At 43.3% G+C, this 13,910-nt stretch overlaps 1 protein-coding gene across 5 annotated transcripts in view; it reads left to right on the top strand.

Moving 5' to 3' along the window:
* Positions 1-13,910, top strand: part of NAP1L4 (nucleosome assembly protein 1 like 4) — a 63,676-nt gene that overhangs the window by 29,180 nt on the left and 20,586 nt on the right. For all 5 annotated transcript variants that reach the window (XM_067747942.1, XM_067747943.1, XM_067747944.1 and 2 more), the window contains 3 exons: positions 2,133-2,274; positions 10,174-10,260; positions 11,687-11,818. In XM_067747942.1, the coding sequence (XP_067604043.1) occupies positions 2,133-2,274; positions 10,174-10,260; positions 11,687-11,818 (361 nt within the window). The remainder of the gene's footprint in view (positions 1-2,132; positions 2,275-10,173; positions 10,261-11,686; positions 11,819-13,910) is intronic.

The following is a 13,910-nucleotide window of genomic DNA, read 5'->3' as shown; positions in this document are numbered from 1 at the left end:
CTGAGTGTAAGTGGTGCTTTCTAGTTTCTGGCTTCAGAAACTGGGTGAATGGGGTGGGTGGCATTCACTGAGAGGAAATGGGGGAGGGGAACAAGGTTTTGTGCGATAGAATTAGTTCAACGTTCCATGCTGTACGTGACGTGCCTGTTGTGGGGAGAAGAATGGTGTGTAGTTACTCTTACTGTCTGGAGGCTGGCTGGGGAGGATATCTGGGTTCAGTTGGCTTAGAGGTCCTTGTATTTTTACTCCATTAGGAAGATTAGGAAGTTAGGAAATAACGTTAGGTTGTGTAATTAACGTAGAAAAGAAGTACAGATGTCAATGTATTCAGCGTTACTAAATTCTTACTCTGCTTTTTCCTTGTTCTCTAACTAGCAGTAGTTCTAGAACGGTTTCTGTAGTTGGCAGTCTGTAGTGAAGGACCTTTGTCCAAACTGAGGTTGCCGTGGGTATGATTATACCAGGACAGGGTCCTTTGTGATTCAAGGCTTTTCTACTACACTTGACCCTCTGTATCCACGGGTTCCCTGGGTTGTAGATTTGCAGATTCAACCAACTGTGGGTCAAAAATATTGGGGGAAAACTTTTCCAGAAAGTTCCAGAAAGCAAAACTTGAATTTGCCTCACGCCAGCAACTATTTACATAACATTTACATTGTATTAGGTATGGTAAGCAATCTAGTGCTGATATATAGTATACGGGAGGATGTGCTTAGTGTGCAAACACTATACCATTTCATATAAGGGACTTGGGCATCCATGGGTTTTGATATTCACAGGGTTCTGGAACCAGTCCCCCTTGATGGCTGTATTTTCTAAACAGTGCTGTGCTCGGGAGCTGCCTGGTACTGTATACCATTAGACTAATGCCAGCCCTGCCCTTGAGGAGTCAGCCCACGTGGAGGAGGACTCAGAGGGCAGGACCCAGGCCCACCAAGGGGGATAGTGTGGGTCTTTGTGGGGCCCAGGAGTCTGCTCTTGTTTTTAAAATATTAATTTATTTGGTTGCACCGGGTCTTAGTTGCGGCAGGCGGGCTCCTTAGTTGCAGCATGTGGGAGCTAGTTCCTGACCAGCGATGGAACCTGGGCCCCCTGCATTGGGAGAGCAGCGTCTTAACTAACCACTGCACCACCAGGGAAGTCTGCAGTAGTCTGCTCTTTGTTCCAGATTGTGACTCAGGACTTCAGGTTAAACAAATGATTTTAATGGGTTTAAAATGTTTTTTCCCTTCTGATTTATAAAAGTAAGGCATACAAACTAAAATGTTTCTTAGAAGGTAAAAAGTATCAAAGGGCTAAGGAGCTGGTAGTTGTCTGACTCTAGACTAGAATGCACGCCTTGTCTCTGTCATCTCTGGTTTTTCCCTTGCTGTGTCAGCAGGAGCTCGTCCTGTGGTGCTGAGTATTCCTTGAGGACACGGTTGTGGACAGGCCGTTTTAATCCTGCTCATCTTGTCATTGTTCCCAGTCTTTCACTTTTACGAATAATACATCAGTGGTCACTCCAGCACATAAACATTTGGTTATTTCCTTAGGATAAATTCTTAGAAGTAGATGCAAAGAATATTTTCAAGGTTCTTGTTTACCCTTAAGAAAGATGAGTCAATTAGAGGGCCTCTGCCCTCAGCCTCATCAAACCTGGGAATTTCTAAAATTTTCTTCTCTCTTTTATTTAAAAAAATTTTTTTGACTGCACCTTGAAGCTTGCGGGATCTTACTTCCCCGACCAGGGGTTGAACCAGGCCCTCAGCAGTGACAGTGCAGAGTCCTAAGCACTGGACTGCAGGGAAGTCCCCCCTGGGAATTATTTTTTAATTGCCAATTTGGTAAGGAAGAGACAGCAGTTCTTTTAAATTTACATTCTTTTGGCTATTTCATGAGATTGGACCTTTCTTCCGTGTTTCATTACCTGTATTTTTTGTGAATTATCTTTCAGCTTCCTCCTCCGCCACCGCCCTGCTTTTGGTGGGGGGGCGGGGAGGTGGTGTTTGTCCTTAATGATTTTTAGGAGCTCGTTTTCATGGTAAGGGTGTTAATTCTATGTTAATGTTAATTTATTTTAGTAAAAAATAAGCATGCCGCCTTATTTTGCAGGCATATGGATGTTTTATTTTTTATTCCCTCTCTTTTAGTTTACCTAAAGCAGTAAAAAGAAGAATCAACGCACTGAAACAGCTTCAGGTGAAATGTGCTCATATAGAAGCCAAGTTCTATGAAGAAGTTCATGACTTAGAAAGAAAGTATGCAGCATTATACCAGCCTCTCTTTGACAAGGTAGGGAACTCTGTTAGTAAACTTAATTAGTATATTTCAGAAAGTTCTTCAGGCAAAACATCCAGATGTACCCAGTGAATCATTGAATGTTACTCTTTTTTTTTTTTTTTTGACATCTTCATTGGAGTATAATTGCTTTACAATGGTGTGTTAGTTTCTGCTGTATAACAAAGTGAATCAGCTATACATATATCCCCGTATCTCCTCCCTCTTGCCTCTCCCTCCCACCCTCCCTATCCCACCCCTCTAGGTGGACACAGAGCACCGAGCTGATCTCCATGTGCTATGTGGCTGCTTTCCACTAGCTATCTGTTTTACATTTCATAATGTATATATGTCCATGCCACTCTCTCACGTCGTCCCAGCTTACCCTTCCCCCTCGCAGTGTCCTCAACTCCATTCTCTATGTCTGCATCTTTATTTCTGTCCTGCCCCTGGGTTCTTCGGAACCATTTTTTTTTTAGATTCCATATATATGTGTTAGCGTACGGTATTTGTTTTTCTCTTTCTGACTTACTTCACTCTGTATGACAGACTCTAGGTCTATCCACCTCACTACAAATAACTCAATTTCGTTTCTTTTTATGGCTGAGTGATATTCCATTGTATATATGTGCCACATCTTCTTTATCCATTCATCTGTCAATGGACACTTATATTGCTTCCATGCCCTGGCTATTGTAAATAGAGCTGCAGTGAACATTGTGGTACATGGCTCTTTGAATTATGGTTTTCTCAGGGTATATGCCCGGTAGTGGAATTGCTGGGTCGTATGGTAATTCTATTTTTAGTTTTTTAAGGAAGCTCCTTGCTGTTCTCCATAGTGGCTGTATCGATTTACATTCCCACCAACAGTGCAAGAGGGTTCCCTTTTCTCCACATTTATTGTTTGTAGATTTTTTGATGATGGCCATTCTAACCGGTGTGAGATGATATCTCATTGTAGTTTTGATTTGCATTTCTCTAATGATTAGTGATGTTGAGCATCCTTTCATGTGTTTGTTGGCAATCTGTATATCTTCTTTGGAGAAATATCTATTTAGGTCTTCTGCCCATTTTTGGATTGGGTTGTTTTTTTTTGCGGTACACGGGCCTCTCACTGTTGTGGCCTCTCCCGTTGCAGAGCACAAACTCAGCGGCCATGGCTCACGGGCCCAGCCGCTCCACGGCATGTGGGATCTTCCCGGACTGGGGCACGAACCCATGTCCCCTGCATCGGCAGGCGGACTCTCAACCACTGCGCCATCAGGGAAGCCTGTTTTTTTTTGATATTGAGCTGCATGTACTGCTTGTAAATTTTGGAGATTAATCCTTTGTCAGTTGCTTCATTTGCAAATACTTTCTCACATTCTGAGGGTTGTCTTTTCATCTTGTTTATGTTTTCCTTTGCTGTGCAAAAGCTTTTAAGTTTCATTAGGTCCCATTTCTTTATTTTTGTTTTTATTTTCATTTCTCTAGGAGGTGGGTCAAAAAGGATCTTGCTATGATTGATGTCGTAGAGTGTTCTGCCTATGTTTTCCTGTAAGAGTTTGATAGTGTCTGGCCTTACATTTAGGTCTTTAATCCATTTTGAGTTTATTTTTGTGTATGGTGTTAGGGAGTGTTCTAATTTCATTCTTTTGCATGTAGCTGTCCAGTTTTCCCAGCACCACTTACTGAAGAGGCTGTCTTTTCTCCATTGTATATTCTTGCCTCCTTTATCAAAAACAAGGTGACCGTAGGTGCGTGGGTTTATCTCTGGGCTTTCTATCCTGTTCCATTGATCTGTATTTCTGATTCTGTGCCAGTACCATACTGTCTTGATTACTGTAGCTTTGTAGTATAGTCTGAAGTCAGGGAGCCTGATTCCTCCACCTCCGTTTTTCTTTCTCAAGGTTGCTTTGGCTCTTTGGGGTCTTTTGTGTTTCCATACAAATTGTGAAATTTTTTGTTCTAGTTCTGTGAAAAACGCCATTGGTAGTTTGATAGGGATTGCATTGAATCTGTAGATTACTTTGGGTAGTATAGTCATTTTAATAATGTTGATTCTTCCAATCTAAGAACACAGTATATCTCGCCATCTGTTTGTATCATCTTTAATTTCTTTCATCGTCTTATAGTTTACTGCATACAGGTCTTTTGTCTCATTTGGTAGGTTTATTCCTAGGTATTTTCTTCTTTTTGTTGCAGTGGTAAATGGGAGTGTTTCCTTAATTTCTCTTTCAGATTTTTCATCACTAGTGTATAGGAATGCAAGAGATTGCTGTGTGTTAATTTTGTATCCTGCTACTTTACCAAATTCATTGATTAGCTCTAGTAGTTCTCTGGTAGCATCTTTTGGATTCTCTACGTATCGTATCACGTCATCTGCAAACAGTGACAGCTTTACTTCTTCTTTTCCAGTTTGGATTCCTTTTATTTCTTTTTCTTCTCTGATGTAGCTAAAACTTCCAAAGCTATGTTGAATAATGGTGAGAGTGGACAACCTTGTCTTGTTCCTGATCTTGGAGGAAATGGTTTCAGTTTTTCACCATTGAGAATGATGTTGGCTGTGGGTTTGTCATACATGGCCTTTATTATGTTGAGTTAAGTTCCCTCTATGCCTACTTTCTGGAGAGTTTTTATCAAAAGTGGGTGTTGAATTTTGTTGAAAGCTTTTTCTGCATCTATTGAGATGATCATATGGTTTTTCTCCTTCAATTTGTTAATATGGTCTATCACATTGATTGATTTGCATATATTGAAGAATCCTTGCATCCCTGGGATAAACCCCACTTGATCATGGTGTATGATCCTTTTAATGTTCTGTTGGATTGTTTGCTAGTATTTTGTTCAGGATTTTTGCATCTATGTTCATCAGTGATATTGGCCTGTAGTTTTTTTTCTCTGTGACGTCTTTGTTTGGTTTTGGTATCAGGGTTATGGTGGCCTCGTAGAATGAGTTTAGGAGTGTTCCTCCCTCTGCTATATTTTGGAAGAGCTTGAGAAGGATAGGTGTTAGCTCTTCTCTAAATATTTGATGGAATTTGCATGTGAAGCCATCTGGTCCTGGGCTTTTGTTTGTTGGAAGATTTTAAATCACAGTTTCAATTTCAGTGCTTGTGATTGGTCTGTTTATATTTTCTATTTCATCCTGGTACAGTCTCGGAAGGTTGTTCTTTTCTAAGAACGTTTCCATTTCTTCCACGTTGTCCATTTTATTGGCATAGAGTTGCTTGTAGTAATCTCTCATGATCCTTTGTATTTCTGCAGTGTCAGTTGTTACTTCTCCTTTTACATTTCTAATTCTATTGATTTAAGTCTTCTCCCTTTTTTTCTTGATGAGTCTGGCTAATGGTTTTACAAGTTTGTTTATCTTCTCAGAGAACCAGCTTTTAGTTTTATTGATCTTTGCTATGGTTTCCTTCATTTCTTTTTCATTTATTTCTGATCTGATCTTTATGATTTCTTTCCTTTCCTGATTTCTTCCTGCTAATTTTGGGGGGTTTTTTGTTCTTTGTCTAATTGCTTTAGGTGTAAGGTTTGGCTGTTTATTTGAGATGTTTCTTGTTTCTTTTTTTTTTTTTTTTTTTTTTGTGGTACACGGGCCTCTCACTGTTGTGGCCTCTCCCGTTGCGGAGCACAGGCTCCGGACGCGCAGGCTCAGCGGCCATGGCTCACGGGCCCAGCCGCTCCGCGGCATGTGGGATCTTCCCGGGCCGGGGCACAAACCTGTGTCCCCTGCATCAGCAGGCGGACTCTCAACCACTGCGCCACCAGGGAAGCCCTGTTTCTTGTTTCTTGAGGTAGGATTTTATTGCTATAAACTTCCCTCTTAGAACTGCTTTTGCTGCATCCCATAGGTTTTGGGTCGTCGTGTTTTCATTGTCATTTGTTGCTAGTTATTGTTTTATTCCCTCTTTGATTTCTTCAGTGATCTCTTGGTTATTTAGTAGCGTACTGTTTAGCCTCCATGTATTTTGGTTTTTTTTACATATTTTTCCCTGTAATTGATATCTAGTCTCATAGCATTGTGGTTGGAAAAGATACGTGATATAATTTCAGTTTTCTTAAATTTACCAAGGCTTGATTTGTGACCCAAGATATGATCTATCCTGGAGAATGTTCCATGAGCACTTGAGATGAAAGTGTATTCTGTTGTTTTTGGATGGAATGTCCTATAAATATCAAGTCCATCTTGTTTAATGTATCATTTAAAGCTTGTATTTCCTTATTTATTTTCATTTTGGATGATCTTCTGTCCATTGGTGAGAGTGAGGTGTTAAAGTCCCCTGCTATGATTGTGTTACTGTCGATTTCCCCTTTATGGCTGTTAGCATTTGCCTTATGTATTGAGGTGCTCCTGTGTTGGGTGCATAAGTATTTACAGTTGTTATATCTTCTTGGATTGATCCCTTGATCATTATGTAGTGTTCTTCTTTGTCTCTTGTAATAGTCTTTATTTTAAAGTCTATTTTGTCTGATACGAGAATTGCTACTCCTGCTTTCTTTTGATTTCCATTTGCATGGAATATCTTTTTCCATCCCCTCAGTTTCAGTCTGTATGTGTCCCTAGGTCTGAAGTGGGTCTCTTGTAGACAGCATGTATACAGGTCTTGTTTTCATATCCATTCAACCAGTCTGTGTCTTTTGGTTGGAGCATTTAATCCATTTACATTTAAGGTAGATATCAATATGTATGTTCCTATTACCATTTTCTTAATTGTTTTGGGTTTGTTATTGTAGGTCTTTTCCTTCTCTTGTGTTCATGCCTAGAGAAGTTCTTTTAGCATTTGTTGTAAAGCTGGTTTGGTGGTGCTGAATTCTCTTCGCTTTTGCTTGTCTGTAAAGCTTTTAATTTCTCTGTCAAATCTGAATGAGATCCTTGCTGGGTAGAGTAATCTTGGTTGTAGGTTTTCCTCTTTCATCACTTTAAATATGTCCTGCCACTCCCTTCTGGCTTGCAGAGTTTCTGCTGAAAGATCAGCTATTAACCTTATGGGGATTCCCTTGTATGTTATTTGTTGTTCTTCCCTTGCTGCTTTTATTATTTTTTCTTTGTATTTAATTTCTGATAGTTTGATTAATATGTGTCTTGGCGTGTTTCTCCTTGGGTTTATCCTGTATGGGACTCTGCACTTCCTGGACTTGATTGACTATTTCCTTCCCCATATTAGGGAAGTTTTCAACTATAATCTCTCCAAATATTTTCTCAGTCTCGTTCTTTTTCTCTTCTTCTTCTGGGACCCCTATAATTCGAATGTTGATGCGTTTAATGTTGTCCCAGAGGTCTCTGAGACTGTCCTCAATTCTTTTCATTCTTTTTTCTTTGTTCTGCTCTGCAGTAGTTATTTCCACTATTTTATCTTCCAGGTCACTTATCTGTTCTTCTGCCTCAGTTATTCTGCTATTGATTCCTTCTAGAGAATTTGTAATTTCATTTATTGTGTTGTTCATCAGTGTTTGTTTGCTCTTTAGTTCTTCTAGTTCCTTGTTAAACATTTTTTGTATTTTCCCCATTCTATTTCCAAGATTTTGGATCATTTTTACTATCATTACTCTGAATTTTTTTTCAGGTAGACTGGCTATTTCCTCGTCATTTGTTTGGTCTGGTGGGTTTTTACCTTCTTCATCTGCTGTGTATTCCTCTGTCTTCTCATTTTGCTTAACTTACTCTGTTTGGGGTCTTCTTTTCGCAGGCTGCAGGTTCGTAGTTCATGTTGTTTTTGGTGTCTGCCCCCAGTGGCTAAGGTTCATTCAGTGCGTTGTGTAGGCTTCACGGTGGAGGGGACTGGTGCCTGTCTTCTGCTGGATGAGCCTGGATCTTGTCTTTCTGGTGGGCAGGTCCACGTCTGGTGGTGTGTTTTGCGGTGTGAACTTAGTATGATTTTGGGCAGCCTCTCTGCTGATGGGTGGGGTTGTGTTCCTGTCTGGCTAGTTGTTTGGCATGGGGTGTCCAGCACTGGAGCTTGCTGGTCGTTGAGTGGAGGTGGGCCTTAGCGTTGAGTTGGAGATCTCTGGGAGAGCTTTCGCCGTTTGATATTACGTGAGCCTGTGAGGTCTCTGGTGGACCAGTGTCTTGAACCCTCCTACCTCAGAGGCACAGGTCTGACACCCAGCTGGAGCACCAAGACCCTGACAGCCACACGGCTCAGAAGAAAAGGGAGAAAAAAAGAAAGAAAAAGAGAGAGAGAGATACAGAGAGAGAGAGAGAGATTTATTAAAATTAAAAATAAATTATTAAAAATAAAAAAATGTTTAAAGTAATTTAAAAAGAAGAAGAAAACAAGAAAGAAGAGAGCAACCAAACCAAAAAACAAATCCATCAATGATAGCATGCGTTAAAATCTATACTTTAAAAAAAAAAAGGACAGACAGAACCCTAGGACAAATGGTAAAAGCAAAGCTATACAGACAAAATCACACGAAGAAGCACATACACATACACACTAACAAGAGGAGAAAAAGGAAAAAATATATATATATATATCTACATATATTAAAAAAGAAGGAAGACAGCAACCAAATGAATAAACAAATCTACCAATGATAATAAGCTCTAAATACTAAACTAAGATAAACATAAAACCAGAAACAAATTAGATGCAGAAAGCAAACCCCAAGTGTACAGTTGCTCCCAAAGTCCACCCCCTCAATTTTGGGATGATTTGTTGTCTGTTCAGGTATTCCACAGATGCAGGTACATCAAGTTGATTGTGGAGCTTTAATCTGCTGCTCCTGAGGCTGCTGGGAGAGATTTCCCTTTCTCTTCTCTGTTCGCACAGCTCCCGGGGTTCAGCTTTGTATCGGCCCCGCCTCTGCATATAGGTCGCCTGAGGGCGTATCGCTCATACAGGACAGGGCTAAAGGAGCAGCTGATTAGGGGGCTCTGGCTCACTCAGGCTGGGGAGAGGGAGGGATACGGAATATGAGGTGACATTACAATAGCCTGAGGCACACCGTGTGTTCTTCCGGGGAAGTTGTCCCTGGATCACAGGACCCTGACAGTGGCGGGCTGCACAGGCTCCCGGGAGGGACGGTGTGGATAGTGACCTGTGCTTGCACACAGGCTTCTTGGTGGCAGCAGCAGCCTTTGCGTCCCATGCCCGTCTCTGGGGTTCGCGCAGATAGCTGCGGCTCGCAGCCGTCTCTGGAGCTCGCTTAGTCAGTGCTCTGAATCCCCTCTCCTCGCGCACCCCGAAACAATGGTTTCTTGCCTCTTAGGCAGGTCCAGACTTTTTCTCGGACTCCCTCCCGGCTAGCTGTGGTGCACTAGCCCCCTGCAGGCTGTGTTCACGCAGCCAACCCCAGTCCTCTCCCTGCGCTCTGACCGGAGCCCCCACCCGTCCGGCGGTGAGCAGGCAAGCCTCTTGGGCTTGTGAGTGCTGGTCGGCACTGATCCTCTGTGCAGGGAATCTCCTCGCTTTGCCCTCCGCACCCCTGTGGCTGCGCTCTCCTCCATGGCTCTGAAGCTTCCCCCCTCGGCCACCCGCAGTCTCCGCCCGCGAAGGGGCTTCCTAGTGTGTGGAAACCTTTCCTCCTTCACGGCTCCCTCCCCGAGGTGCAGGTCCCGTCCCTATTCTTTTGTCTTTGTTTTTCCTTTTTTCTTTTGCCCTACCCAGGTACGTGGGGAGTTTCTTGCCTTTTGGGAAATCTGAGGTCTTCTGCCAGCGTTCAGTAGGTGTTCTGTAGGAGTTGTTCCCTATGTGGATGTATTTTTGATGTCTTTGTGGAGAGGAAGGTGATCTCCGCGTCTTACTCCTCTGCCATCTTGAATGTTTCCCCGTATGTTATTCTTTAAGCCCCAAAACTTAGAATCTTAAGCTATAAAAGCATCCAGTTTTCAGTCTTTTTATATACATTATTTACAATTTCACTGTCTTCACTCTCAAGTTTCTGAGTAACTGAGTGTAACAGTAAGAAGATCTCGTTTTTACTTAGAGAAGGGAATTCATCACTGGTGACGCCGAGCCGACAGACGCAGAATCCGAATGGCACAGTGAGAACGAAGAGGAGGACAAATTGGCCGTAAGTTTTTTTTAATGAGCGCCACTTGTGTTCTGTTTCAATGCTGTTAGAAATAAGATGGTTTGGGGTGGTGGTCTAGTGGTTAGGATTTTGCACTTGCACTGCTGTGGCCTGGGTTCAATCCCTGGTCTGGGGAACTGATACCCCGTGCAGTGCGGCTGGTGGGGAAAAAAAGAAATCTGGTGGTTTTCTTTTACAAAGAAAAGAGCTCCTAACAGTAGGTGCGGCTTCAGCCTTAGGATGTTTAGATTTCTTTATGACAGTGAAACTGGACAGCTTGGTTCTGTTAGTTAATGTGGTGAGCCAGACACAGTCCCCTTTTTCAGCCGTCTGTGGCACCTCTGCACAGTGGTACAGTGAGATAAGGGATCAGGGGAGTGGAGATTAAAACATCAGAAAAAGTCTTAGTCGAGAGAAAGCAAAAACCCTCAAGGAGAGCACAGCTGTGTCTGTAGAAGGGCAGATACTAGAGGGTGGGCGGTGGTGGGGAGAGCATACTGGAAACATCCGTGCCATCCTGCTCGGGGACCAGCAGTGACAGTGAAGTAGCCCCAGTGCATCTCACCACTTTACATTGGTAAATGGTCCTTTTGGTGATGTGCCCTGTCCATCACCTGCTTGCAGCCTTTTTTTTGGTGATGGGTATCATTGCAGTGCCACGGAAAGTCCCAAAACGACAAGGTGAACTTTGTTGACCTGATTTTACATTTGGGAGTGGCTTTTCTATCCTATAGTATAAACTTCTGGGGTTTTTTTGTTTTTGTTTTTTTAAGTGTATGTTAGTTTTGGTAGCTGTACATCTTTCTGATCTTTTAAAAACATGTAGAATCTGGCGTAGTTGAAGCCATGCCTGTGGATCAATACAGTTGTGAATCAGTTCTTCGTCGTGCGAGGAAAATCTGCCCCTGTTAACTTAAAAAGCCCCTTGTGATCATGTCCTTCTAAGAATCACATGTCAGGCCTGTGATGTTAGAAAAGACTGCCCTCCTCGTGGCTACATCGCCTTTCTCGTCACCCCCCTGATGTGCGCATGGTGCCTCTGTCCCAACATCTCCGTATCATTGGACGTGCAGCTTGCGGGGCAGTTTCTTGTTGCTGGAGATCCTGGAGTATCCGTCTGGTGGTTATCCCAGGAGGGACAGCGAGCCAGCGCCCCCCAAGTCAGGGGGGCATTGTATCAGCTCTTCAGCTCTTTTCCCCTTGGTCTGGAGTTACATCTGGCTGGAATGCCTTAAATGCTTTGTTCCTCAGAGACGTTGGAAACTGTGATGGGCACAGTGGTCTTGGAGATGCAGTTTCAAAGAGCAAGGGTTTTTGATAGAAGTTTACATGGGATTCTGAAAATATGGTCTGTATTAAGCCATTCAGTTATTTGTAAAGTTGTTGCTTCATGATAAGTATCCAATTTTGCATCTTATTTTTCTAGGGAGACATAAAAAATAAAGCAGTCATAGCGGAAAAAGAAGCAGCAGCAGCAGAAGAGCCAAACCCAAAAGGAATTCCAGAGTTCTGGTTTACCATCTTCAGAAATGTAGATATGCTAAGTGAATTAGTTCAGGTAAGCACACAGGCACATTCCCACTTTAGAGAAGACATTATTTATTTGTGAACTTTCAACCGCATGTCTAGCAGTTGTTGACTGTGGGTGGAAAGGTGCCTTCTGTGACCATAACTCAGGGGAGTCAGGGTCCCCGGGAGGCCTGGCTGCAGCTGGAGCCCCCGTGTGCCCTCGTGTAGCGGCCCTCACGGAAAGGCCTGCCACGCGGAACCTCAGCCGAGCTTAGGGTCGCTTTGTCTCCTGTAAAGTGTCTGTTGTCTCACCCCAGGAAGCTTGTTAACAGATTCCAGACCCTTCTCTACCTCACAGTGATGTGGACAAGCGAGAAGCGTGAGGGCGAGGGGTGAGAGTGGAGGAGTTGATACTGAGCGGTGAAGTGTGCGTGCGTGCGTGTGTGTGTACACATGTACCCATGAGCACGTTTACACACAGGCGCACGCTCGCTGGCACGCAGCCTTCTGTTTTGATTGATTTTTGAAATTTGAAATGGACCTATTGTGCCGCCTTGCTAGTTGTACAAGTATTTAACAAGTTGCTAATAATTTCTAATCATTTTCCTTGAAAAAGTCTTTTTTTTTTTTAATGGGAATGGTCAAACTTTCTTTGTCTTGCCTTGTTGAGCTTTCTCTAATGAAATGGTGAACCAATTAAAAGGTAACAAATGTGACTTTCCCTGAGCTCAGTTATGGTAGAAGTTTCCAGAATTCAGAAATAGGTACTGCTCAGAAGTCCACAGAGGGGGCCATCTCTGCATTTGGACCTATTCCAGACGGGTCAGCACAGTGCTTTTATATCAGAGCACGGCCACAGGTGGCGTGCAGCTAGCTCGCTCTACTGCAGTTTGCAGAGGTTTCACAGCTGCAGTCAGAATGGTTCCAGAGAGTTGCTGCGTTGCTGTGTCTGCTGCCTGCCTTGTTCAGTGCTTATCTGTAAGCCAGAACTGAAGAAAAGGTGGAGGGGATGCGTTTCTTACTCCCCTTCCAGACGGGGGGAACATTTAAAATACATGACTTAACAATAGCCTGTGTTTTCTTGTCTCATGTGAAAAGGTGCGGTTTAAGAATACTAGACCGTTGGGAATTCCCGGCGGTCCAGTGGTTAGGACTTGGCCCTTTTACTGCCAGGGCCCGGGCTCAGTCCTTGGTTCAGGAACTAAGATCCCATAAGCCGAGTGGCATGGCCAAAAAAAAGAAAAGAAAGAAAGCATACTAGACCAAGAATACTAGAAGACTAGAATGCCATGAGCCAGAAATTTATTGGGAAAATTGAGTAATATATGCTAGAACCAGATTCACCCTGCCTATAGGTTAGTCACTTGGGCAACTTTTAAAACTAAATAGCAGCATCAGTGCCTCCCCACCCACAGGTCAGCGAGAGTTTGAGGTGTTTGTAGAAGCTCTCATGATTCCGATGTACCCCCAAGGGTTGAAAATCCCCATGCCGGCAGACCAGATGGAGAAGGGTGTGTGTGCCTGTCACTGGGACGTCTCGTGGAAGTGCAGGCTCTGAGTCAGGTCTGGGTGGGGCCTGAGGATCTTGGTTCCTGATGTGTCCCCCAGGTGATGCCCATGCTGCAGGTTGGGGGCACACTGTGAGTGGTGGCAGGGGTGTCACGAGGTAGGCTTTTTGGTGCTGGTTAGGCGACTTGATTGGGAGACCTAGCTCCTGGTGTTGCCTGGCCAGCCAGTTAGTAACCCAGGGATGGCGCTGCTGCTTCATCTGTAGCATTTCTTTGGTTTCAAGTACGGTCAGCTGTACTTGAATGAGGTGTCTCTTCCGTTCTCCCAGCACCTCTGTCTTAGTATCAGTGCTTCAGTATTTATGCCACAGAGTGTCTCGCTGCTTTTTGTCTTACGGTTGTAAAAAGACGTGTCATTTTTTGAGTACTCATGTAGTATGCAGAGAGTGATGAAATCTGGTTTGGGCTGTTTATAACCTGAAGCAAGTAATGGTAGTAGGTTCCATTTTGGTCAGACATTAAATCCCAAAGGTGGGTTTGGCTGTAGGTCCTTGGGTTCTCTGTTGGTGGTAGCCAAGATAGGTCCAAAAGCAGAGTTTTGAAACTTAGGGAGAGCAGCTTTAAGTCAGTCCC

The sequence above is a fragment of the Pseudorca crassidens genome, chromosome 9 (genome assembly GCF_039906515.1).
Source record: "Pseudorca crassidens isolate mPseCra1 chromosome 9, mPseCra1.hap1, whole genome shotgun sequence".
NCBI classification, from domain to species: Eukaryota; Metazoa; Chordata; class Mammalia; order Artiodactyla; family Delphinidae; genus Pseudorca; species Pseudorca crassidens.
This window is presented reverse-complemented; position numbering and strand designations above follow the sequence as displayed.